This window comes from Coturnix japonica, chromosome 15 (assembly GCF_001577835.2).
Source record: "Coturnix japonica isolate 7356 chromosome 15, Coturnix japonica 2.1, whole genome shotgun sequence".
Classification (NCBI taxonomy): Eukaryota; Metazoa; Chordata; class Aves; order Galliformes; family Phasianidae; genus Coturnix; species Coturnix japonica.
In genome coordinates this window covers 8,104,052-8,128,750 of record NC_029530.1, presented here as the reverse complement: position 1 = coordinate 8,128,750, position 24,699 = coordinate 8,104,052, and the positions used below count along the sequence as shown (strand labels likewise).

The 24,699-nt window shown below is 45.1% G+C and overlaps 1 protein-coding gene across 6 annotated transcripts in view; it reads right to left on the bottom strand.

Annotated features, from left to right (window-relative positions):
- Nucleotides 1-24,699, bottom strand: part of SPPL3 (signal peptide peptidase like 3) — a 54,970-nt gene that overhangs the window by 1,246 nt on the left and 29,025 nt on the right. For 5 of the 6 annotated variants that reach the window (XM_032447903.1, XM_015877970.2, XM_032447902.1 and 2 more), the window contains 9 exons: nt 19,738-19,815; nt 14,436-14,530; nt 12,494-12,613; nt 9,556-9,634; nt 8,711-8,823; nt 4,357-4,463; nt 3,214-3,377; nt 1,775-1,974; nt 635-744 (listed from right to left, as the gene is read on the bottom strand). In XM_032447903.1, coding sequence (XP_032303794.1) covers nt 635-744; nt 1,775-1,974; nt 3,214-3,377; nt 4,357-4,463; nt 8,711-8,823; nt 9,556-9,634; nt 12,494-12,613; nt 14,436-14,530; nt 19,738-19,815 — 1,066 coding nt within the window. The remainder of the gene's footprint in view (nt 1-634; nt 745-1,774; nt 1,975-3,213; nt 3,378-4,356; nt 4,464-8,710; nt 8,824-9,555; nt 9,635-12,493; nt 12,614-14,435; nt 14,531-19,737; nt 19,816-24,699) is intronic. The other variant, XM_015877967.2, reaches the window with a different exon arrangement.

The window sequence follows — 24,699 nt, the reverse complement described above, 5'->3', positions numbered from 1 at the left end:
TGCAAAGCCCATTTACAATTCAGACTTTAGAACAGTGGTACAAACACAGGCAAAACTTCACCTGCTCTGCAGATTATAACTCAGACATTAAAATACATCCTTCCTTTCCACCATCAGGCCAAAACGGCTCCTTTGAGGCAGACCTACCTCAAATGTTGATGGGGGTGGAAAATTCTGCCCTTTCTCAGGCTCCGTTCTCTGCATTGCTGGATGCACATTTCAACAGCAACCCCAGAACAGTAAAGAGAACGTTTTAAAATTCCAGTTCAGAACAGATGCCTGGAAATACGGCCAGACCTGCCTCTCCTCTCTCTGTTCAGCCTCTGAACAAATATTTTCTTTCACGGCCAGCTGGGGGAGGGCAAACTCTGTTATTTAATTAAGACAGCTCTTAACACTTCGGAGTTTGTTTAGTTTATATTTACTGATACCTTGTGTGCACACATTGTTTTCTAGTTTAAGTGTACGTCTCTCAGTTAACTCAGTGCTCCAAAGTGAGAATTCCCCACAGGAGCAGCAGTGCATCAGTTCTTGGCCACAGCCGTTGGCAAGGGGTGGACATGAATCCCCTGTACCTGCTGCCCAGTGCTGGAGCACCAACCTCACTGCCAGCTGAGCAATAATCCTGTCTTACCTTTAAATATGCCATGGTGAGGAGCGGCAATAAGGTAAAAGGTACCAAATACAGGAGGGCAGGCTGGGCCGCCCGGTGAATACGAGAGGCTACTGTTGCAGTTAATAGGCCTGTAAAAGAAATAAGTGACTAAACAACTTTAAACAGCATACGGATATTCTACAGCTTTTCATCCACAGGTGCTATGGAAAAAAATCTATTTATCTGTGCTTTGCTTTCCCTGAATAGTTATAAAATAAGAAGTAGTTATTCTATTTTAATATTAGGCTGTGCTGAGCACCTCACTTCAGTTTTAAACATCAAAGACTAAGCTAATAATAATACAAACAAAAATAATAACAAAAAGCAAAGGAGAGGAAACTGAGTGCACCACACTGAACTGCTTTATGTGCTGCTCAGTGCTGGTACGTCTTGAGACCATCAGTCTGAGGCCCCCAGCCTGAGAAACGAGGGGCTGGGAGGAAGGATTGTTCACACCAGGAATGCTTCTCCTGGAGATGTGCCCAAGAGGAACACGGGGGAGAGCCGAGGGGGTGGGTGAGCAGGGAACACAACTGGAATAGAACTGATCTCCCCATCGCATCTGGTAAAGGCTGAGTTGATCTGGACACACACACACACACGTCCTGACCTCAGAGAAAGCAATAGTCCTCGTTAGCGAGGAGGGGGACAGCTACTTCACATCACAGGTGGCATCCAGCTGCAACTATTCATGGTTTTCCACACTTACTGAGTTGTTATGGGATCATAATGGTTAACACTAGAAGACAAAAATGCTGCAACTATCTTATCTAGATGTACTCTTTCACAGCATAACCCATCTAAAAACTCCCGTGTTTTTTCTGCCTTGCCCAGGTTATGATCTAGAGCAGCTTCTGCACTTGTAAAGCACGGTACAAGAAGTTCCTCACAGAAAGGTGCTGATAATCCTCAACATAAAATCCACACAAAAAATACTGCGAAGTCAGGAAGGGCTTTTCTCCCTTCATCATGCTGATAAAAATCAAGGAAGGAGAACTCAAAAACAACATCACCAAGCTGTCTCCCAAGGCCTCCTTATACTTTGTTTCATCGTCTTTTAAACCTACTAAACCCACTCTTGCTCACTAAGCAGCTACCCATATTAAACCAATTACTCACCTACAAAATATCCAATTAGTGTGCAGTGAAAGTAGGAGACCTTCTGCATACGCCCAGAGATGTTCCCTGGTCCTGGGGCACCACAGGAATCGCTGTTGGCTTGTTTTTTGTAGTTATCGTAGCGCAGGACGAAGCAGAGCAGAAGACCTGGCATGACAATATCTCCGATCCCCAGCATAGAGAAATGGCTGCCCGTGGAACTGCAGAGCAATTGAAACTGGGTTTGCAACCTTACACAAGGTAACAAGCTCCAGACCCCTCCACTTTGTTTCTGAGCTTCACTTTGCACATGCCCTGCTCATACTGGCAAACTTTTATGTAGTAGAACCTACTACATAAATACCAGCCACTAAAGACTTTCCTTAGCGACTTCATCACCATTTCGGCTCAGTTTTAAATGTTCTCATTTAGACACTGTAACACGTTGCTCCAAAGCAGCCATTCCTACTCACAGGGTTTAGGCTGCTCTGCTGGAAGTCACTCAATGAAACAGATCCAACAACTCAGTTCTTCAGTCGCCTCCCTCCAACCCACCAACAGGGGCTGGTACCAGCTGACAGTTCTACCAACCATTTGATTCCCACTTTGATTATCAAACATTTTGTCTTCAGTCCAGTGTAGATAAATCACCTCTCATGTAAAACAATAAATGGGTTTATGGCCTTTTCAGATCTTTGGCTTAATTCAGACACAATGCAGATAAAACTGTACTTCTGTTGGATTCCTAGGAAAGAGCCAACTGCTAAGCAGATTAAAGACTGAAATCTGCCCTTATCATAAGCACAAGACCCTCCTCTGAAAACAATGCCAAATAAGTTTATGGTGGAATAAACAAAACAATTTTCATTGCATATAATCATCCCTAATCTCCGCCATTTCAGCACTCCAGCATCAGAAGAGGAACAGAATAATGATCAGCCAATGTACTACACGGCTTCTGAAGCGCTCACAGGCTCGTGTGTAGCTGGCTCAAAACCCTGAACATCAAAGATCTCCAGCAGTTGAGAGACGTGCAACGATCTCCCTCCACCAGTAAGTCGTCATTGCCCATCCCAGTCTCTCACTCCCTTCCCAATTACCTGCAGTTATGCAGTACTTGAAACTACTCTTAGAATAAACCCACGCTCTTCTTGGTTTTAAGCATGAGTTCACAAACTACAGCAGGAGTTATTACACTGCAGAACTCACATCACAAAGTGTATCCTGTTCTGAACAGGCCGGGACATAACTTAGGATCATTTCTGCATGTATGAGACAGCAAACAGGAAGCACCAAATCCTTAAAACTACTGCAGACACTGTTATCACAAACAGGGATTGACTGGATAGGAAACCAAGCCGGTGTTTTCCAATAGAATTAGCAGAAAAAAGAATTGGTGCTAATATAATGCTGAGGGAAGCTTTTCTGCCATAGTACCATGAAAGAATTGCCAAATTTACCTTGGAAATACAAGTTTACCGGGCAGCGACAGACGGGGAACGTCTCTACCCACGTTTGGTCCCAGGTGAAGCTTCCGGGACAGAACATCAAGGGGATTATCAGCAGGTTGTGTGGCCACTTTCACCATCACGTTGCTGTTAAAGATGTATGCAGAAAAAAAGACCTACAGAGCAAGAAAACCCTTAGAAGTGACACACTGTAATTATACAGCAGCTTAAAGCAGCTCTTTTTCCCCCTTCTTTCTTTTTCATCTATTCAACAGAAGATTTCTGTTCCCATTCCCATAGGCATAACATTGTAGATACGGTAACAAAGTGCAGAACGTATTTTAGAAAGTGCCATTGCTTTTCTTTCTGTTTTTTTTTTTTTTTTAACACTATTTTAGGTTTTTTTACACTATTACTCCTCAGGAATAACTGGAAAATACTTTCTGATATCAAGATACTGGCCAATGGGCTCTACATTATCTGAACAATGAGCACCAAGAGGAGGATGGTACTAAGGCACCCAATAGAAGCAAGCTTGAAAGCAGAGAAGAGGTGAGCACAGTGCTCAGCCTGGGTGATGCAATGCTTATATCTAATAGGCTCTCACACTGCAGCTCACACACTGCAAGACTGATTTCACTGCCAGAGCTGTCAGCAATGGCCTCCTCAGTCAGCGCCTGCTGCTACGCAAAGGTAGATCTAAATGCTTTCAGTATTACCAAATTTATTGTCAGGTCTCTTGCAAAAGTGCTGTAAGATTTTATGCCAGCTTTACTGGCTATAAATCAGTTTGCATTCCTGTCCTGAGGATCCCACTGCTAGGCTTAAGTTGGCACACAGCACCGTGCAAGTGTGGATAAGGCTTCACATTCACTTGGAACTGCTTGTTCTGATCCTCAGCCAAGCCTTCAGAACTGAAGGTCCCGCTTTTTCTTAGAATCTGCCAAAGCTGAAGTATTCCAATAATGTTTCTGCTTTTGTGAACTGATTAGTGAGGAAATTATAACGTGTTCCACTGAAGACTTTCAAGTTTTCAGAAGAGAGCAGTGAAGCTCATCGGCTTCATACGAGCACGTTTCACGTGAAGACAGTGCAAGGCCAATTACAAATCCGAACGATAAAAACAGTTTAAGCAGAACAAAACAAAGCACTTACCCAAAAGACATCATAAATTAGTAACCCAGAGAGCAGCAAGCAGGAAACCTTCAGGCTCGGCAGCCGGACAAAGGCTATCATTGCAACACACAGGCCCATAGCCAGAGCTGCAAAATGCAAGTACATCATTAGTGCATTACAAATAAAAACAAACCCCAAACCAAACAAGTAACAACAAAAAAAGAAACCAACACTCCCCCTCTCCCCCCCCAGCAAAAAAACACACTCGGAAGAGGCTCCTGTTTGTTCTGTTTGCACCTGTGCAGCACTGCACGCACCACATGGATTTCTCACATTTCCAGATACTGATTCTTGGAAGTCGAGAGAAGACAAAATCCATTCAAGAGGATCACATCCATCTGCAAATGTGTCCCCATAGAAACAGAACTACCGCTGTCCACCACAAACCAACGTTCTTGTGATCAGTCCTAGAGACCATCTCCCCCACAAGACACAAACTGTCCAGTTACAAACAGTTACTGTCCAGTTAGAAACAACATCACAGTTTTCAACCCTCAGTGCCCCCAACGGGAAACAACTCCAGAAATCAACATGCAAATGTCACACAGTGCGACTGAGAAGCACTCAACCCAATCTGCTACGTGAACAAGATTGCACAAGACTGCCCCAAATCAGCTCTGAGCTCCTGCTGTATAGAAGTACAGGGATTTCCCAGTAGGACACATCTGTGTGAAAGCCTGCCTGTCAATGGGAAGACAAGGGCAAGTCCTCTCCCAAGGGTGGTGAGCTTTCAGACACACCAAACTGCACTGACTGACGCTGCAAGCTCAGAGCTGGCAGTTCTGTTTCAGGATTAAGGATGTGCAATGCAAAATTAAACCTGAAACGTGACACGCATGAAAGGGCAGGTGGGGGGAACCCTTCCTCTGCAGTTACAAATCCAACCCCCTGTGTATTCTGTCAGCATACGCTCACCAGCACAGCACCTCCATCAGGCCACAGTTCACAAGTTAACATTCTAATTCTCACGCTACCATTACAGAATCAGAAAACTCCATTACAGTTGCATTTCATCCAGAAGATACAGAGACCTTCCATAGAGACAATTTAGCACCGATTCAAGAGCCAAAGCCTTGGAGCAGCTCCCAGCACAGCTGCACGCAATGCCCAGCCTGCCAGGCCCACCTCGTCACCTCCACGCAGCCCGAAGCAGCACAGGCTGCCAGCTTTATGAAGTGATGAGGCTACTGAGATTAAAAAACAAGTCTCCTAAACCATGCTGCATTATCACAACTTATTATAGCACATCAATTATTGATGTTTGAAGAATCTGACACAGCAAAGCAGGGAGTCAAAGCAGAGCGTTCAGTAATTCAGTACAGCCTTCAGTTACAGACATCCTCCGGCAGGAGAGAAATACAAAAGGAACAGGCTGCCTTAAATCAAAGAGATTTCTCCAAAGCCAATGCTAATAATAGCTCAGGCTGGCCTATGTTTAGGAGAGGATTTCCACGTTATAATTAACTAGAAGTGGAAATATTTTAACCAACATGAAGTTCCAGCTCTCATTCACACACTCAGTTCCTGTACTGCGGAAGCTCACACAGGGACCCAGCGACACATTGTCATTGCACTGAGTGAACTAAGCGTTTAAAAGGGGGGTGGAAAAGCAAAATTGAAAGATGGATGGTTGGATGGAGAGACAGACAGAACGTTGGACAGACAGCTGGAAGGATGGAAGGGCAGCATCTGTCAAATCCATCTCTACATCTACGTGTCTGCCAGAGGGACTGACTGAAAGGCAGGAAGATGGATGGATTGACAGACGGAAGGATGGGCGCTGACAGACAGACGGACAGATGGGAAGATGGTCAGTTTGTCTTTCTGTTCGCCCTTCAGTCTGCCAGTCCATCCCTCTTTCTGTCCATCCTTCTGTCTCTCTCGGCCTCTCTCGGCCATCTGATGGCCTGTCTGTCCATCAGTCCTTTATTCTTCCCATCCATCCGTCAGCCCATCAGTCCGAATGTCAGATGGACAAACTGACAGACAAGGGGACAGAAAGATGGACCAACACACAGACCGAAAGCTGTGCCAACAGCAGCTCAGCTGGAAGTGCTGAACTGACAGTGTTACCTGGAGGAGTCACCATTCAGTCAGCTGGAGGGGCTGATTCCACGCCCCAGCAAACACACCTCTTACAGAATAAGGCTATTCTGAGCAATACTCTGAACATTACAATTATTCTGCACATGTGAGCAAATCTTAGGCTCGCAGATGTGGCTTTTTTTTTAGCTCTACTGAACTACTGCAGCCAGAACAGATGAAATCAGTGGTGCAATTTGTTTTGCAGCTCATTACGTAAATAAGCAGGACTTAAGCTTCACCCATAAGCCACCAATTGACCTTTGAAACAGACAGGTGCTGAAGCTGCGACCTAATTACGTACCTACAGAACTCTCCAAGTGCATTTACAAAGCAGAAATAAACACACACCACGCAGCAGCTTCTATTTGGTTGCTGCAGCAGCAAAGGTCCATAGCAGTTCCCAGCACTGCTGAGCTCAGTTCGCTCCACTGCTGCCAAAGGATACCGTGTAAATCTACAGGTAACGCTCCCATTTCCCATCTCCACACACTTCCTCTGTTTAAGAAAGCTTTTAAAAGACAGCCTGCTCATCCCGTCCTGTAAGGCATCCCTAGACTTAGGAGCCTTTTTACTTAACTCTAAAATACTCATAAAGATTGAGCTGCACAAGGCACACCCTGCTCCTCCCTGCAGCCAGAGGTGCAGGCAATATAAGGCACAGTCACATCTGCTTCATTTCTGCTGACAGAGGACTGGAAGGATTTAAACGAACTAAGGGAGACTAAACCTGTACAGCACAACCTCTGTAATAAAATATATGAAATACTCCAAAGGTAAATGGCACCAACACAATTCACTGCATCATTAACAACCACAAAGAAATAAAAGCCAGGCAGTGCTCAGCACCTGATCAGGGCTCTGCAGGTGAACTGCCTCAATGCCTGCTATCTCAGTGCACTGTTCACAGAAATAGCAAATCCAAGTAAATGCTTCTGTCAGCTTCTCTGTGCAGACAAATCTTCTCTGACTGTGTCAGAATTCACACCTGAAACCACATTTAACTACGTGTACCACAGACCAAAAATCCCCCCACTGCCTTGGTGGGCCACTCTGCATAAAACAAACCAAACCATCTGCATTCTTCCACGTGGTATCGGTGCGTTACAAGGTGTTCCCTACCAGGCAACAGGTGGAAGGTTCAGTAGCAGCAGAGAGCACAAGTGACACATAATACCCATGTACAAAATTCACAGTGAAGGTGCCAGTGCTCAGGACTCGCTGCTGTCTCATTTAGGAGCAACTAGAAAGCTGGGGGCATGTATGTGTGTTACTGAAAGATGCAATTTCAGGGGTAGGCAATGCTGTTCCAGCTGTTTCCCTCAAGCAATCACCACCTCAGGACGCCACTTCATGAGATGCCCTGAGCCAATTCAGTGCCTGACAGCGCTGCGAGGTGGACGCTCTGCCCCGGCTGCCACTTCATCCCTCTGCTGCCACATCCACTCGATCCTCTGACCCATCATGTTGCCACTTACCTTTTGCCAAATCCAGTGCACACCTGACTGCACAGCAACGTGATTCATCCAGGCACAGCAGCAGAAAAATCGCCCGGAAAAAAGCGAGTATACTGCCATTGTAGTGAGCTGAATCAGTTCACCATGGGACTAAATGAACAGCAGAGCGAGCACAAGAGGTTTGGGAGGCAGAAGGGAGGAGAAAAGCTCTTTGTGGGAACAGTAAGCTGTGAATTTGGTTCAGCCAGGATAGAAAAAGGGGGAAAAGTAATAATGGAGCAAAAATAAAATAAAATAATAAAAAATATCACACTTGCATCCACACTTGCAGCTGGATGCCTGCCCAGCTTCACCCATCCCAGCACCATCACAGACAACGAGCAGCTGCCTCACAGCAAAGGCTTCGATTGCCCAAAGCAAAACCCAGCACAACACACAGCAGAAATGAACCGGACTGTTAAGATCATGTTGTGATTCACAACCACTGTGATTCACAACCACTGCCTCCACACACCTCTACCTACAGCTGGCAGTTCACCCTGAACCGTGTAGGTGCAGGACACCTTTGATGGGTGCTGCAGCACCTCCTGGGAAGCTTTCACAAACCAGAACAACTGGTGTCCCCATCGCTACCCCAGCGTGCTGACAGCGCTTGTTCTCAGAGAGTCTACCACACAGATATTACAATTCAGTAAGACATCAATAACAGCAAAAATCTCCAGCCACCCCCAGGTGTCTGGATGTGTCAGAACAGGCACGAACTGGCCGTCGAATCCCTCCATTCTCATACTCACCATCCATGAGGAGCCAGTGGCCAGTTAGGACCCAGATGAGCACAAGCATCACAGACAGTGAAAAGGAAAGCAACTCAGCAGCAGTGAAACGCCCGCAGCAGCCAAAGGAAATCCTGGGAACAACACACAAACATCAGCCCCAGGGCTTCATATTTCCATTTATACAACAGAAAATGGACACTGCTGGAACAAAGCTCAACCGCTGATGAAGGGCACCAAGAACAACTGAGAAGTTCTTTAGCCACAAACAGGTACCAGCCAGCAGCAAAATGCACCTTCCTAACATTCAGGTGATGTGTAACACCTGAACCATGATGATGGAGTAAGACCTGTAAATCCTGGCACCCCTCTTGAGATGGCTGTCATGACTGGCATATCCTGGTACCATCTGGAAGTGCTGTTTGGAGCATGAGCCCAAGTCACAAGAAAAGAAACAAACATCTGGCTTCAAAACATGGCAGGAACTACTGTCATTGTCACCAGTATAACTACAGCCTCTGAACAAGCCTACCGTAATGCTGCACTAACATCCTCAGTTCAACATTAACAAACATGAAAACCCAGCACCAATTCTGAAACTGAATTCTCAGCAAAAATAAACAGAACTTCTTAAAAGCCACTGTTTGGAAATCCATTCCCTGCAATGTTGTTGTGCTTCCCAGCCTGGTAAGCACGCGTGACTTACAGCAGCAGTGCTCCCCAGTGCTGGAGTGGAAGCAGAGTTTGCACAGAAGTATGCACGAACTTGAACCCTGAGGTTAACGTAACCAAAGACTCTGCTAAAGAATTCATATTAAAATAAATAACATACAGGAAGAGGAGTAAAACATTTTTCAAGTCCTTACTTGTTTTGAGGTGAACAAGGCCGTGTTAAGTACTGGCACATCGGGAGCAAAAGGAAAGCAAACGCTATTGTTGCAAGGACTAGAAAAGGAAGAAAAGGTAAAATTAGTACAGTCAGAGCTCATTTCTACAGCACACAAAGTAGCCTCTCCCATTTGGAAAAGCTCTTGCAACAATGCTCTATTATCACACGCAGTATTACTGAAGAAGCAGCAGTTCAAGACTCCAAGGTTTTCTGCAGAACTTCTATTAATTTCAAATTTCAATCACAATAAAAGCTCTTAAAAGAACGGAATGCTCCTATCTCCAGACCTAAAAAGGAAAGGTTTATATTAACAAGAATCACTGTCAAAGCTGTTCATGGTCATGTAGGCAATAAAAAGCTTCCAAGTATTCCAGGAGTCAACCACAAGGGAAGATCTAACTACAAACTGAGGAGTTCTGAGTGTTTTAGCACATGGCACACACAGCTCTGCACAACAAAGGAGTTCTCTGGTTTTTCAACTTGGTTACTTTTTCCTCCCTTTTCACTCATAAGCATTTATTCATTACTCAATCACCGTTCAGCTGAAAAGCAGGTAAAATACGAAGTGTGTTAAGCTTCTGAGATCAGGAAAAATGGTATAAAAGCAGAAATGACTCAACACAACACTTCCACAAATATCTTCTGCTTTTATGAAGACAATTTATCCCACCCACGCATCTGTACAAGAGTTGGCATTTCTGACCATTCTTCCCTTCCAGCTTTTTGCTTTTTCATCACAGTATGGGTTTTGTATTACGGCTCTTTAAAAGGCGGAAGAGTGAGGGCTTGGAGAAGTGCCCGGCAGCAGCACTGACACGGCAGCCAGAACTGATGGAGCACGGACAGACCGAAATGCAGGAAGGAGCATCCACTCGTCCCTTACAAGTTCTGGTGGTTGTTTCTGCTTTTTTAGAATGCTCTCTTTTTGTTTTTCTTTCTTAAGCTCCGAGGGGGAGGAGGAATCCCACACGCTCTTTAGCACAGCTGAAGCCAACTGGAGCAAAACCGCCTTGGTCACACCGCATCTTTCCACCCATCAACTCTGCCCCATCTGGCTGGAAGAAATAAATTAATAACCAAATGAATTCACACCAAATAAAAAGGTGTCTGCTGGCAAACAGCACTGCAGAGACTCACATTCAATTCGTATTTCAGATAGGAGGGGAAAAAAAGCAGAAGGGGCAGAGAAAGAACACAGAGTGTAACACCTCTGCACCCAGGTACCTCAGATGCTTTTCAGAGGTGCCTGGGAAAGGTTCCCTACCAGTCGATCCCACACCTCCTGTCCTGGTTTCCACCACCACTGCCACCCTGCCGCTGGGCTCCTTCATTCAGAGGGAGATTCCACCAACACACACCTTCCTGCAAGGCCCCGCTCTCAGCCTTGCTCCTTACTGACCAGGCTTCCAGCTGGATGCTTCTCCCTCCCCTCAGCCTCAGTACCTGCTGTAGGATCAGGGTGCCTTGGCCTAACTCCCCCCAGCAGACGCCATGCCACCTCCCAGCCTGGCACTGCGGTGGGGCCTTCCCTGCATCCTGACCGCTCCCTGAACAGCCAGTGTTCTGGGTAGAAAGATTTAAGAGCAGTTTAAGAAACCAGTTACCAGCCATAATTGGAAAACACACCCACACCAGCCTCTGAACTCTACACAAAGGGAGATGTATTTGAGCTGGAGACCCGGCCGTGGCCTGCTCCCTGCCAAGTGCCTCCAACAGAGCTCCTGTGCCAAGTGACACTCCCCGATGTGAGGCCACAACAGCACCATAAACCAAGAGCAGAGATACTCCAAGGCGTCAACCCAGAGAGACTCAGTTCTCTTAAACCTGGAACGAGCCCTGGCTGGAACAATGCAGCCTGACAAATAGCCACCAACGTCAGGGTCATCCTGGAAATACACGGACCAATAAGCTTGACTTTAAAGTTTTGTCATAAAGCTTCCCTTATCACTAACATCTATCTCATGCAGTAATTTATACGAAGTAATGATCTACTCTGGATAGGAAAGAATCCACGTGACAGCAGACCAAGCATCCAGCAGTGTGCCACCAGCAGCACAGCACTCATCTGGAGAGCAGGATTTGGGCCTTCACCCACCAACACCAGCGGTGCTGAAGAGGCTGGAGGGGAGGAGGACATCAGGAGGGAGAGGCATGCACGGCATCAGTGGAGTGGGAGATGAGAGGTACTGGAAGGGTTAAAAGTCTTCCCAGACTCAGTGCGTGGACTGAGGACCATTTTTTTTAAGCCTGTGCACATTTGGAGCAGTACGGAGGACCTCGACTCCCTGAATAGCAGCGGCCTCTTGGAGATCTGTGGGAAGATCAAAAGGGCAGCACTTTCCAAAGATCAGAGTCCTGGTATTTACTCAAATAGCCAAATGTAAATAATAATAAACAAGACCCAATTTATTTGCAATCATCTCATTTCTGTCCTAAGGCCAAGCAGTGCAAGAGTAACACTGATAATTTAAAAACCCTTCAAACTATGAAAATCACTGTAAGAGCAAAGAAATAAAACTGAATTAGGGAAAGAAGTTCCACTATGGTCTCCAGAGCCTCCTTCTGTGCTGTGAACTAATACTAAATTACGTTACCATCCTATGAAGTACCTGAATTAGGAAATACCACGCTCAGTTCTAGGCGCTGATTTTTAGCAAGGGAACTATTGACTTAAAATGACACATCCAGCACCTTTCAAAAGTCCTGCAATTTACAGGTCAGTGAGTTTAACAAACCTTGAAGTGGAAAGTGCTCCTCCAACAATATTTGCCATTCATTGCTACAGAGTGAAAACAATCGTGAAACCAATTTGTATTTTGAAAACGCATGAGGACACATCTTCTAATTATCACCAATAACGCATCAGAGCTTTCTCTCCTATTCCAATGATTAGAAAGAGAAGAAAACGCAGTCACCTGCTGTGCATATGGTGAAGACAACTTGAACTGAGTCGAAGAAGAAGAACATAACGAGGAGAGACACAGAGGCTCCGATGGGCAGGAACAACGCCTGTGTGGAATCGATGGTTTGAATACCTGCAGAAGAAAGAAGCTGACCTTAATGTGGGCTCCTTCATACCAGGCACACGCCAAAAGCCTGTCCTGACCCACAGACACCACTCTGGGTTTGAGCGCTGTGCTTCATGTCAGTGCTGGTGCCATAGAAATTCACTCTGTGCTGCAGCTCTGAAGTGACACAGCTTTGGCAGGGAGTGTGGGCACCAGCAGGACTGCTTTGTTGCAGCTCAAGAACTGAAAGCTGAAAGCAGACCCATGTTTTGTTTTGTTGGGTTTTTTTCCTCCTGGTGCCACAGACAGAATGAATAACAAGTTACAAAATTAACATCAGCTCCTGATTCTGAATGACATACATATGCACAAACCTGCACATAAACACACACACAAATACACACACAAACTGCACGTGTGTGTAAAAGCAGACATATTTTTTCCAGTAGAGTGGCACAGTAATGGGTTGCTTACAGAACTCAGTTACCAACATCTTTGTGGATGTCAAAAAACTCTCATGGAAATGAAAAAACCACAATTACTGTCAACAGTATGTTGTAATTTTTTTAGAAGAAAAGCAGAACCGTGATCACAGACATGGCACTGCTTACACTGCACGAACCCCTGGTACTTCTGTTACTGAGCAGTGACAAAAGGGTAAAGCACAACACAGACAGTGCAGTGATGACAGCACCGAGACAGAAAGTCCTGTGTCCTAATCTGCGGGTTACATCCAGTTCCTCCTGCCTTGAGAAATGGAATTTATTGACGTGCTCTTCTATTTCCCAAGGAAAAACTGAAGTGACATACAATAAACTGCTCTGGTGTGTGGGAATTAGTGTTAAATGTCAAAGTTCTTTATTTCAGTTCTGATCAGTTTGATGGTTAATCCCCTCACTGTGCTCCCTCCCCAGCCCAGCTCCTATACTCCCCAGATGCCCAAAGCCCAGCAGTTCAACTGCTCAACCACCTCCATGCTGGAGCTGAGCTGCCAATGGTTAAAAAGCCCCAACACCACAAAACACATCCCTTGTTGTTATGCATTAATTTCAAGCTGTATTTCTTGTCTGATACAAAGCCACCTCAGCACCCAGGGCTCACCTGTCCCAGTCCCGTGTTTTCCACTTGCTGAAACTTCATTCTAGACTCTGTTCTCAGAGTACGGCCACATATGTTACTGTAAACTACACTCAGGTGTGAATTTACAGCACACTGCATACAACACATTCCACTCCAATTGTTCACATATATATTTTTGCTTGGAAAACAGCATATGGCTGATGGCCAAGCTGCCTGGAATCTATTCATCCAGTAACAGGGGACAGCCACCACATCAGAGCTGACAGGTTAATCTCCGCTCTGAAAGGGCTGTGTGTACACATGCTTTGTTGTCCATTTCACACAAGCCACCCAAAGCCATGTGAAAGCAATACTTCAGTTTCTCTGTTGATAAAGCTGAATCACCCCTATAGACTCATTAGCATAGCATGAGATTAAACCTCTAATTGTCTGCAGACAGGCCAACATGTGTCATTGTGACAAACACCAAGGAGAAAATGCACTGCCTTCCATTACTGTATCTCAAATATAAAATAAAAGCGGTTTCCATATCCAGTAGGACCTGACAAACAGCACAGCATGAAGCTTCTATGCGTTATGGAAACATGACACTGATGGTTTAAATTCAGCTTCCGTGGGCACAAACCAAGTTGATGGCACGTGCTCACACAAAACAGCTCTGCTGCATCAGGTGGAGCTGCAAAGCACGAGCTGACATACATGGCTGCGGGAACAAAAGACAATGCAACACACTGAAGTGATGAAAGAAGAGATAAGGAGTAAAGCTGACCCTTACTGTTATTGGTGCTGTTGCCATTAAAAGACCCAGCCGTGCTGCTGTTGTCCTTCTCTTTATCTTGATTCTCAAAGTCCATGTTAAGAGACCTGCAGGAAAGAAAAGCAAACTTAGCAGGTGAATTTCAAACTCCCATCTGGGTTTGTCAGCTGTGGTCTCATTACCACCCCGCCACTGTAACACCTTCCCCATGAGAAAGCCTTGATTTGTCTTTTAAGAGCTGGTTGTTAACAACCCACCATACACACCAGGAATCACACACACAGCCTGTGGTTACAGCAAGGCACTCAATCACACGCGGTCCTGTAAGGAGACTGACAATGCATTGCCATGGTAAATGTTAACAAGAAACCACACAGAGATATTATCTGTATTACCTGGAAACACAGAATGTGACAGAAATGCAACCAAAGTTTCAATTCTTTTATGTTTCAACTCTGAAGTTCTCATTTAGTGCCTCAAGGTTCAAATTTCAGTAGCAGGGTTCACCTTTAACACTGCATCGTTTCCCTCCTCTAACTCTTGTAATGAATGACCAAACTTTGCTTTTAAGTGATTCTCTTCTGAACATAAGGAAACTCTTAGTTGACTGAAACAGTTTCAGCAAAGCCTAGAAAGTAACCAAGTATGTATGTGAGAGAGCACAGATGAGAGGAAGGCCTCACAAAGCTACACATTGAGGACCTGATTCCTCAGCAGCTGGCATTCCTTCGTGTGCAGACTGAGCTCCAACGATCATCTTCTTGCTTTTATCTACATACCAAACACAAACCCCAAACAATGCACCATTCGATCACTTTTGCCGCAGTCCTTCACTTCTGTGCAGTTTCTACATTACATTCCAACAAGTTTTGGCTTAACTTTCCATTTAGGTGCTGCTTTGGGCAGCAATTGTTTCCTATCATTAACTTCTGTGTTGCTGCACACAACAATCCCGGCCAACAAAATGACCATGAGTTCCTCCTCCTAATACAAGTGCAAAGTCATCCAGGACACTGCTGTAGGTTTATTTATTCAAACAAGCTGCAGGGACCCACCAGAAGCACTGCACAGCTCCTCCCTTAAGCCTTCTGGTCAACACACATTAAATTCTTCTGTTCTTCCCCAAGCTGAGCTGCAAGCAATTGTACCACGCAAGGTAAGCACACTATTCATTTGTCAGGTTGGCAAAATAAAAACAAACCAGAACATCACAACCTTCTGTTCCACCTATGGGTATTAAAGCTATTTTGTGTTAGTGTATAGGTTATCTACTGCAATGCACAGGTAAGCAGTTCTGTGCTGCAATCCTACAACCTGCAATCCATGTGGGGCTGCAGGATGGTGTATGACAGAAAGCAACTAATTCTGGTTCTGCTTCTATTACACGACTACTACAAAGAGAAAGCAAAACGTGGACTTACACAATGTATGAGGAAACTTAAGTCTGAGACATGCAGAACTTGGAGCATCAGCTAAAAAGTGACCAAAAATGCAAGAGACAATAGGGAACACAAACCCTAACACGTGAACCTTCTGAGCTTCTTCTTCCAGAGGTCTGGCACTGCACAGCACAGCTCCCACTTCCTTTCTCCCCATTAATCCACACTAAGCCTCAAACTTTTCTCTCAAGATCTGAAAGCCCAAAATGTGGCGGACAGCCTGACAGAATGGATTGATCCAGGGTTCAGCCTAACAAGGTTCTCCTTTCTCAGAGCAGCATTTCACTCTTCTCTACATGATCTCAGCTCAGCAACAGCTTCACAGCAGCGCCCCAACAGCAGGGGGCTCCTCGTCTATTGGGCCGTCAGCAAAGAAAACTGGAAAGATGTTACTGCATGCACTGCTTGTGAACAACTTCAGCCCTCTCTCTTTCATTACAACACAACCAGCAATTATGACATTACTGCGTGCAAATACCCCCACCTCAAAATGAAGCACAAACTGGGAAATTACTTCCCCTTTTCCTCAAAAAGGCGGCTGCTGATCCAAGCCAAGTTCAGAAGCATCCACACCAAGTTTGGAACTCAGCCCTTCCCTCTGTTACAAATGATCACTAACTAATACAATTATATATTTGCTTTTTTCATTGAAGGTTCTTGCTTTGTCTCCATGAGCAGTGTTCTCACAGCAGCTCCCACCAGGCAATGAACCACAGCTGCTCGCCCTGTGGGTCCTCACAGTGCCTCCCATTTCCAGCAGAAGGCTTCAGAGCTCACCTCCCGTGGGGCAGCGCTCAGCACGGTGATGCTGAGGCCGCAGCAATGAGTAAACTGTTGGCATGTTACTATCACACAAGTTCAGCTTCAACTATGGGTCACTTGTCTTGGAGCAAAGCTTCAGGAAAACCCTCCAATAAAATATTCTCATGAAGCAAAGGAGGAAATATGAAAAGGACTTTGCATCTGAAGAGTCAGCTGGAGATGTGATAAACCAACAAGTTCCTCCTTGCCTTGCTTAGTTTGAACAGCCTTGGGAATGTGAGAAGAAGGGGCTGCTGCTGAACTGCCAAACTTCAGCTGCTCTACATGAAACAGTGACAATCAGTACCAAACACTGAGCTGAGATTGTTGAATTCATTCAAATCTCCAAGAAGAGAGAAGCAAAATACGTTATGTGCTCCAATACAGCCACAATGCCTCTGTGTGCCTGAGAGATTAAAACACAAGTTGTCATGCAAGGTCTGGAGGAGAAAAGAGGGGCAATAACTGCATAAAATGCAGCCTAGATGGAGCACTAGCTCCTAAGCACACCATAGAGCCATGCAAAGTGCCACAGCTCTGCTTGGAGCTGCCCACCTGCAGCAGGTGTACACACACACACACACCTGTGAGTACACATGGGGACACTCCTGGTGGCCTTCAGTAGAGAGGCCTGGCCCAGCTCCGTCAGCACTGCAGCCGTAGGTACTTATGAACTCCCAGCACTCCCCTTCTCTGAGCAGTGAGCTATTTTTATTACCCCACTTGCTGTTACCAGAATTAGTCACACATTTTATTTGAATATTTTGAACCACTGCCACAGATATAAATCTAAGGTTCTTACACCTACTTACACATTTCAGATGCAGCTGAAACTCACCAAATGCTGTTAACCAATGAGCATTAGGAACGTGGACGCATCACGGTTGTTAGCACCATTAAGAACAAGAAAAGAGAAGGACCTATCTGACCAAGATTGCAACCTAAATAAGCAAGATAGAAGGGAAACTACAGGAAAATAAAACCAATACGCATTGCTCTTCCATACCATATATTCTATGTTCTTCAGGGCTCTAAAACATGGCATGTTTAATATGGAAAACCAGAGATTCTTTGGGATGGGAAAGTCACTGATCTACATACAGAGGTACAGTTTGCACTTCAGTTGTGAATTAACCAACAAAGACAGCAGAGATTTGTGAGGGCCCTCAGTCCATGTGTCTGAAGTGGGGAGCAAATCACCTCACATACTTTAAATGCTGAAGCATTAAAAAACAAAACAACTGTTAAAATGTGAGCAGTTACCTCTACAAATATTCACAACACAAAAGTAGGCCTCGTTCTGACTGAGAAGCATCCATGTAACAGTTTAAAAGGGGACAGAAGAAGAGACAGACATGGGTTAAACCAGGCTTTACATAAGCACGTTTGAGTAGGTGACAGAAGATCTCGCTGCTACCTGCCTGCAAAGTGACCCAGCAGGGAAACCACAGAGAAATGCCACTGCAAGAACTAAATGGCAGGAAACACAGAACAACCCATCTGCTGCTAACCTCATCTCTTGGAAAAGCTGTAACTAACACATGCCCTTGCACGCGGCATTTTACTGCTTCTGTATAAAGGATCACTGTCGCCCCTCTGCCAGCTCACAACAAAGCACACCATGCACAAGTGCTGAGGGAGGGTCAGAACACGTACAGGAGACGTTCAGAAGGGCTTGAAATTGAAATTCCTGACCCAGCACAAATGAAGGAAGGAAACGCTCTTCTATTCACAGCATGAGAAGCAGGAGCTCTGCACTATAAGCTGTACTCCACTGTGGATGCAGGCCTTACTCAGGACCTATTGAACATCTGTCTCAGTATCTTGGTTTGGTTTTACTTGTTAGATTTTGCTTTGTCTCTGGACAAACACTACCAGTACAAGCACGACAGCAGACCAGGAGTTACTTTGTTCCCCTGAAAACTCTTGCACTAGATTAGAATTAGATCCACACACATGGATTTTATCCTAATGACTCATCCACCCAATTCCTTCTGATCCTATTATTGCAATTCTGTTTAAGTCAGCTGCGAGCAATGCCACAATAGCTCCATTTGCTTCTTTTCAGACTGAAAGTCAGGAACCATGCCCACTTTCTACAAGGTTATCTGAGGAGGGCTACTTTCTTTCAGTCTTACCACAGCTCCATTTAGATTTCAGCTCATATATCTACTAAAAAAGCTAAATGTAGGAAATTAGCTTCAGAACATCAGACTCATGGTTTGCAATAAGCTGGAGGAAACATGCAGAAGAAAAAGACTAGAACAGGTATTTTCTCATTTGATTTGCATCCATCACCACTCATCCTCTAAGTTAAGATTCTTCTGGAGTGTACAACTGAGTAACCGAAAATGTAAATCATGGGACAAAACAGTAAAAGAGCAATAGTATAACAGCAACAGGACACTGAAGAGCAGGTGACATTGCTCAAAGCATGCTGTGAATGTACGTCAGTATGAAACTCATTCCTCAGGTGCTGTTACATTGGAAAGCAGAACTGTATGAGTTCAGAAGAACAGAAGTTTCTCTAAGCATACCCCAAGTCTCCTGAATGGGGAAAAACTACATTTCTGAAGATCCAAACGTAACTGACGGGCATTTTCAGGCACATTGCTGGAATACAGCCCCGGTGGTGTTTCCCACTTTTCTATTACACCCTTGCAGCCATGACAATAGTGCTGGGACTCGGGGACCTCTGCTTTACAAGATCTGGTTGCAAGCAAGAACACACTGAATCAGCACCGAACTGTTGTATTTAAAACAGCTCTTTTGATAATAATACGTCACCCATCTCCCAGCAATTCCTTCATACCCTCTGAAATACAATGCTAAGGACCAAATTCAAAGTTACGTTAAACATGCTTATATGCTGTCAGATATTTCTCAGACACCTCAGCCAGTTTCCTTCTCTTCCTTCTCTATTTCCTTTTCAGAACAAAGAAATGTGGCATTTACATTAGCCACCAGTCTGACAAACACAATGAGATAAAAGGCATAAATGATATTCAGCTACTTGTTGTTGTGTTTTTATTTGAAAGTGAAGAATTCTGTAAAGCCTTAAAGAACAAACTTACCTGAAACTGCCATAGACTATAAGGAGAATAGAAATCAGGAAAGTAGACACTTGACTGGAATCCACAAGGGAATACGCCCTAGAATTGGAAAAGAGAAGACAGGTGTGTCATCATAGGGTCCACTTCTCCGGTGCCATTTGCTCATCCTTATCATTATAAAAATAGAGAATGGGGTAACAAACCTTCACGGCAGCTATTCCTAATGCTCTCACACCACCCAGCAACACAAAATCTGTAGCTTGTAATTGAACTTTGAGACGGCAGCATGCAAAGTTTGCAGAGCAATCAAAGAACAATTCAAAACCATGGTGGTAAGCACAGCACGATTTGTATCCCTCAAACCCATTAAGAACCACTTCAGTTGCAACCAATGCAACTCTGCATGTAAGTTACGCCCAGCTGGTTTTCTCTGCCTTTAGCTGACACACTTCAGCTGCGATGTGACAATGGCAGTCAAGGCTCACTCAGCCCAGGGAAAAGAAACAAAAATCAGACCAGCAACTCAAACACACAACAAAGCTGCAATATGCACTTCTTAAATCACACAATTACTGCTCTGTCACACCCTGCACACCACACGTGGGGTTTTTTATAGCAATTTCAGCAGGAGGCTTAAAAACCACTTTTGTTTGGATGGATTTGCTGACACAGTGCACTTCTGTGTTGGTAAAGCACAGAAGTGCTGGAATTCTCCAATATCTTTTTACATACTGACATTCACCCAGAGGTGGTGACACACTGGAACATGTTGCCCAAGGAGGCTGTGGATGCCCCATCCCTGCAGGCATTCAGTGCCAGGCTGGATGTGGCTCTGGGCAGCCTGGGCTGCTGGTTGGAACTGGATGAGCACTGTGGGCCTTTGCAGCCCAGGCCATTCTATCACTCTGTGATACTGCACTGTGCTCTGCAGCTCCCAGTTTGCCTGCTTTGGATCTGGAAGCAGACAGAAGCTGCTCCTCATGGTCCCAGCTCACACCCATGCAGGAGGAACACAACTGTAATCAGAGGACAGATTTATAAGACATGTGTATTCACAATTAAGCCCCTATGACTAGTAAATAGAGTCTTCAGGTGATGCACAGGACAGTTCATAGCATGTCTGTTTTAGTTAACAATTATGAGTAAGCAGGTGATGAACAGTGTAAGGATGAGCACACTGTGGCTGTACACCCTGATACCAGCTTTCACCTCAGGGAGAAGCGCTGCCTGGCCCAGCTTTGGGCTGAGGGAGAAGGAAACTCATGTCCTGTTCAGATCTGAGAGTCATCAATGGAATTAATCTATTAAAAGAGTCCTCAGGAATTCCCAAATTGTAAGAAAAGCAAAATGAAGGCATGGAATTTCACCTTGACCTGAATATGTCCACGGTTATGCGGTACATTTTCTTAACTGATGTTTACAGAACGATATATTCACAACCTGGCAGATGCTTTTGGGATGAACAATGTTTTCTACACAAGTCACCATTCGCTGACAGCTTTGGAAGTCCATCTTCTCATCACCATCACTCAAAACAGGGCTGTAAGTGTTCCAAACACTGGAACGACAGATGGACCAGCCCTGTACATAATCCACTGAGCGCTGTATTAAAACCTGAAGGCCATTCTGTAACACTGAAGGAACCAAATACATGTAAGCCCATTCTAAACGATGATCTAATATAGCATAATGCTACCGACAGGCTACAGCGGGGACCAGAACAGCTGTGTGCTGCTTCCATACAAGGGAAAAGCCAGATAAACACTTTCTCATGCACAAATCTAGACTAGAGACAACAAGCAGGTGACAAAACCGCACCAATGTCTGAGGAGTAAAACTGCTTCATGGTTCTGAGCACGCTGCAAAGGGCGAGACAGCAATCTGCAAAGCCATTTGTATTTTTAACTGAGATCTAAATTTATTATCGGCAGGGCACCCACCCAACAGATTCCATATGCACACAGCCGGGCTCCCCTACAACACGCCAAGCACGCGGGCTGGCACGGAGCCACCGCCAGCCATGGCAGCAGGGCTGGGCTGTGTTCTGCAGCCCAAACCCAAACAAATACCCACACGCAGGGCACTCTCAGGAGCTGCAGTGTGATTTGTGCGCTTCCACTGCACGTACAGAAGTGAAACAACTGAACTATTCTCCTCCTTTAAGTACTTCCATAAAGTTAGCTGTTTATTCTGAGAGCAAGCAGTGAAAGCTCAGGCACAGAAAGTGCCCATAACAAGCCCATATGCAGCAGTTGTTATTTGACTTAAACCCTGATTTTAGAAGCAGTTCTTAGTACTTCCTACATAACAATCCATTCATTCTCATTCCATGAACTAACATGGGGTAAGAACACGCTAAAAACCATTTGCTGCTCCTTGAAGGACTTATTTTAGTGCAGCTGAACTGTGTGCCATGCATGATACACAACCTCCAACCCACTTCTAAGCTCTATTATAAATGCAGAGCTCTACCCAAAACACAAGCAAACAGCTGGTTTTCCCAGTTGAGTACAACTTTTTTCTCATACTTCCTCACCTGCAACTCAACATCCCCTTGAGGAAGCGGGTTTAGAAGCAGTCATTTAGATCAGGCTATCAGACAGTTTCTCGTTAAGTCAGCGATGCAACCTCTATTGAGCACTGTTAGACCCAAGCACTGTGCAGAACCCAGCATGCTGATGGCTGACTTCTCTCCATGAGTTCCTTACACTGCCCACCACCTGCCCTACAGCCCAATGCCCCATGCTGAGCCTGCACCTCCACAAGGCTGAGGTCCCTTTTGCTGCCATCCTGCACCAATTCCTGCCAGCTTCATGGGCAAGGGCTCACAACACACAGTCTGCTGAGACATGCCAGGACAGAGACACAGCGAGCACTGTCCTATAGCACAGTCCGTGTGTCAGCCTCACGGCCACACAGTGCCAGCATTGTCCACACAACAATCTGCACCAGCCCTCCTGCCTGGCACAGGACGCTCCATGGGGCCGGCAGGGACAGCAGCCCTGCTGCACAGCTCTGCCACCAGCCACAGCTGCCGTTCCAGGCAGTGCTCGCCCTCCTGCTGGAAAGAGATGACTAACTTTTTATTTGGTTTCACTGTTTTTTGGTATTCCCACCCAGCCAATGCCAGCACTGTTATCTTCTAATGTTTCAGCTCTTCTTCGTTACCAAAAGATAAGTGATTTCCCAAGAGTCCCAATGGTGCTCCCAAACCAGCAGTGGGCCCTTCATGTTGAGCACTGAGCATCTGTAAATCATTTTGTTCAATGACAAACCAGAAAAAGACAGCAGAACCAGGAACCAAACATGTCTGCTTTCCCAAATGCTCCAGATCCCAGATCTGACACACTTCTGGGCACAAGAATCAAAGAGCAGCATTGGCTCAAGCACCCCCAAACTTTTCAGAGGTTGGGAAAGCTCTGTGTATTTCTTCCTATACACTTAGAATGCAACAAATACAGTCCAACAGCATTTCAGTATCACAGAAACAGGCAATGAGAAGAATGTCAGGAGATCATTTAATTCACAGAGCAACACTTCAACCTTACTTTGGGGAAGGCCAATCAATCAGCTGTGACTGACCTCACCTGCTGTACGAAGCACTCATCAATGAAATCACAAAACCCGACGTGCCCACACTTTTCCTCCCATACAAAGTCCTCCCACGCTCCTGGGCACACAGCACACAGCTCTGGTACGGGATCCATGAGGAAGAGCCAGGCAGAACTTCATATATTCTTCACATCCAAGCCACAACTATTTATTCATTCAATACGGTACTCTTCATCTACAGTTAAAATACCACTTCTGTATCAAATGCCTTGCTAGGTAAGCAGCAATATTCCCCAGCCATCAAAACACACATCCTACTTTTCCCATTTCTTTTCTCTTCCAAAGGAAACTCCTTGTAGGTGTCTACCAGCACTGAATGGACCACCGTGAGACATCCATTTTCTCATCCAGTTACTCATCACTTCATGATGGCTCTGGAGCCATCAGCCACACGTAGGAACCAACAGAGCTCTTCCTTCTGCTGCTCACAAGGAAAATGTGGTTTGCTTTTTTTAATCTACTTGTCTCTTGACATCTGTCAGACATTATACTAAATAATTTACTCCTCAGAAGAAGGTTGGGTGACTATGGATATCAGGACAGTTCATTGGTAAGAGTAAGTAATTTATTTGTGTTCAATGTAAGGCAATGGGAGCTGCCACTGGAGCATCACTTGGTACAGGCAGCAACTCCAACCCCGAGCAGAGTCTGAGGGCATGTTGAAGAGAAGCACCACTAAGATCATTGACAGTTTATGGGCAAATATCAATTTGGGTTGGAGGCAGACTCACTCCATAGGTAAAACCAATACTACATTTTTCCTTTGCTGGATTCCAGGTCAAGGGTATATCTAAAAAGCCTCTTTCAACCACCTTACATGTGCAAGATGTAGACATATTTAAGAGCCTCCATTAGGCTTGATGCCAAACCAAAGTTAAATCTGAGTGTAACAGTTAAAAGTATAATTTTAAGTGTGAAGTCATGGCACACACAGCTGTAAACATATCTCAACACTATGCCATTCTTCAGTATGATTCATAGGAAAAACAAGCAAATTGCTACAGCTTCACTTACGCTGAAGGAATAGAGCGCTTTCTGAACTAATTTCAGCTCACTGTCACATGCAGGGAGTCTGCTAAGCCTGAGTAATGCATTGAAACCTGTATCTGAAAAAAATCAAGTCTGAAGTGAAAAACAAAGTAATCTGAGACATCCCATTAAAACTATATTTTCCTATATAGACTTGGTTAGGCCTAAGGCGGGCATCCCAAGGTTAGAACAGGAGCACAGGCTGCTTATCAGCTGCAGATCTCAGGACATCATCTGCACATTACCAGATAACTAACACACACTTTGCACATGCAACTACAACAGAATAATTCCCTCTTCTGTCCTGTACAGAAGCTGCTTCCCCGAATCTCTCCTCTGAAT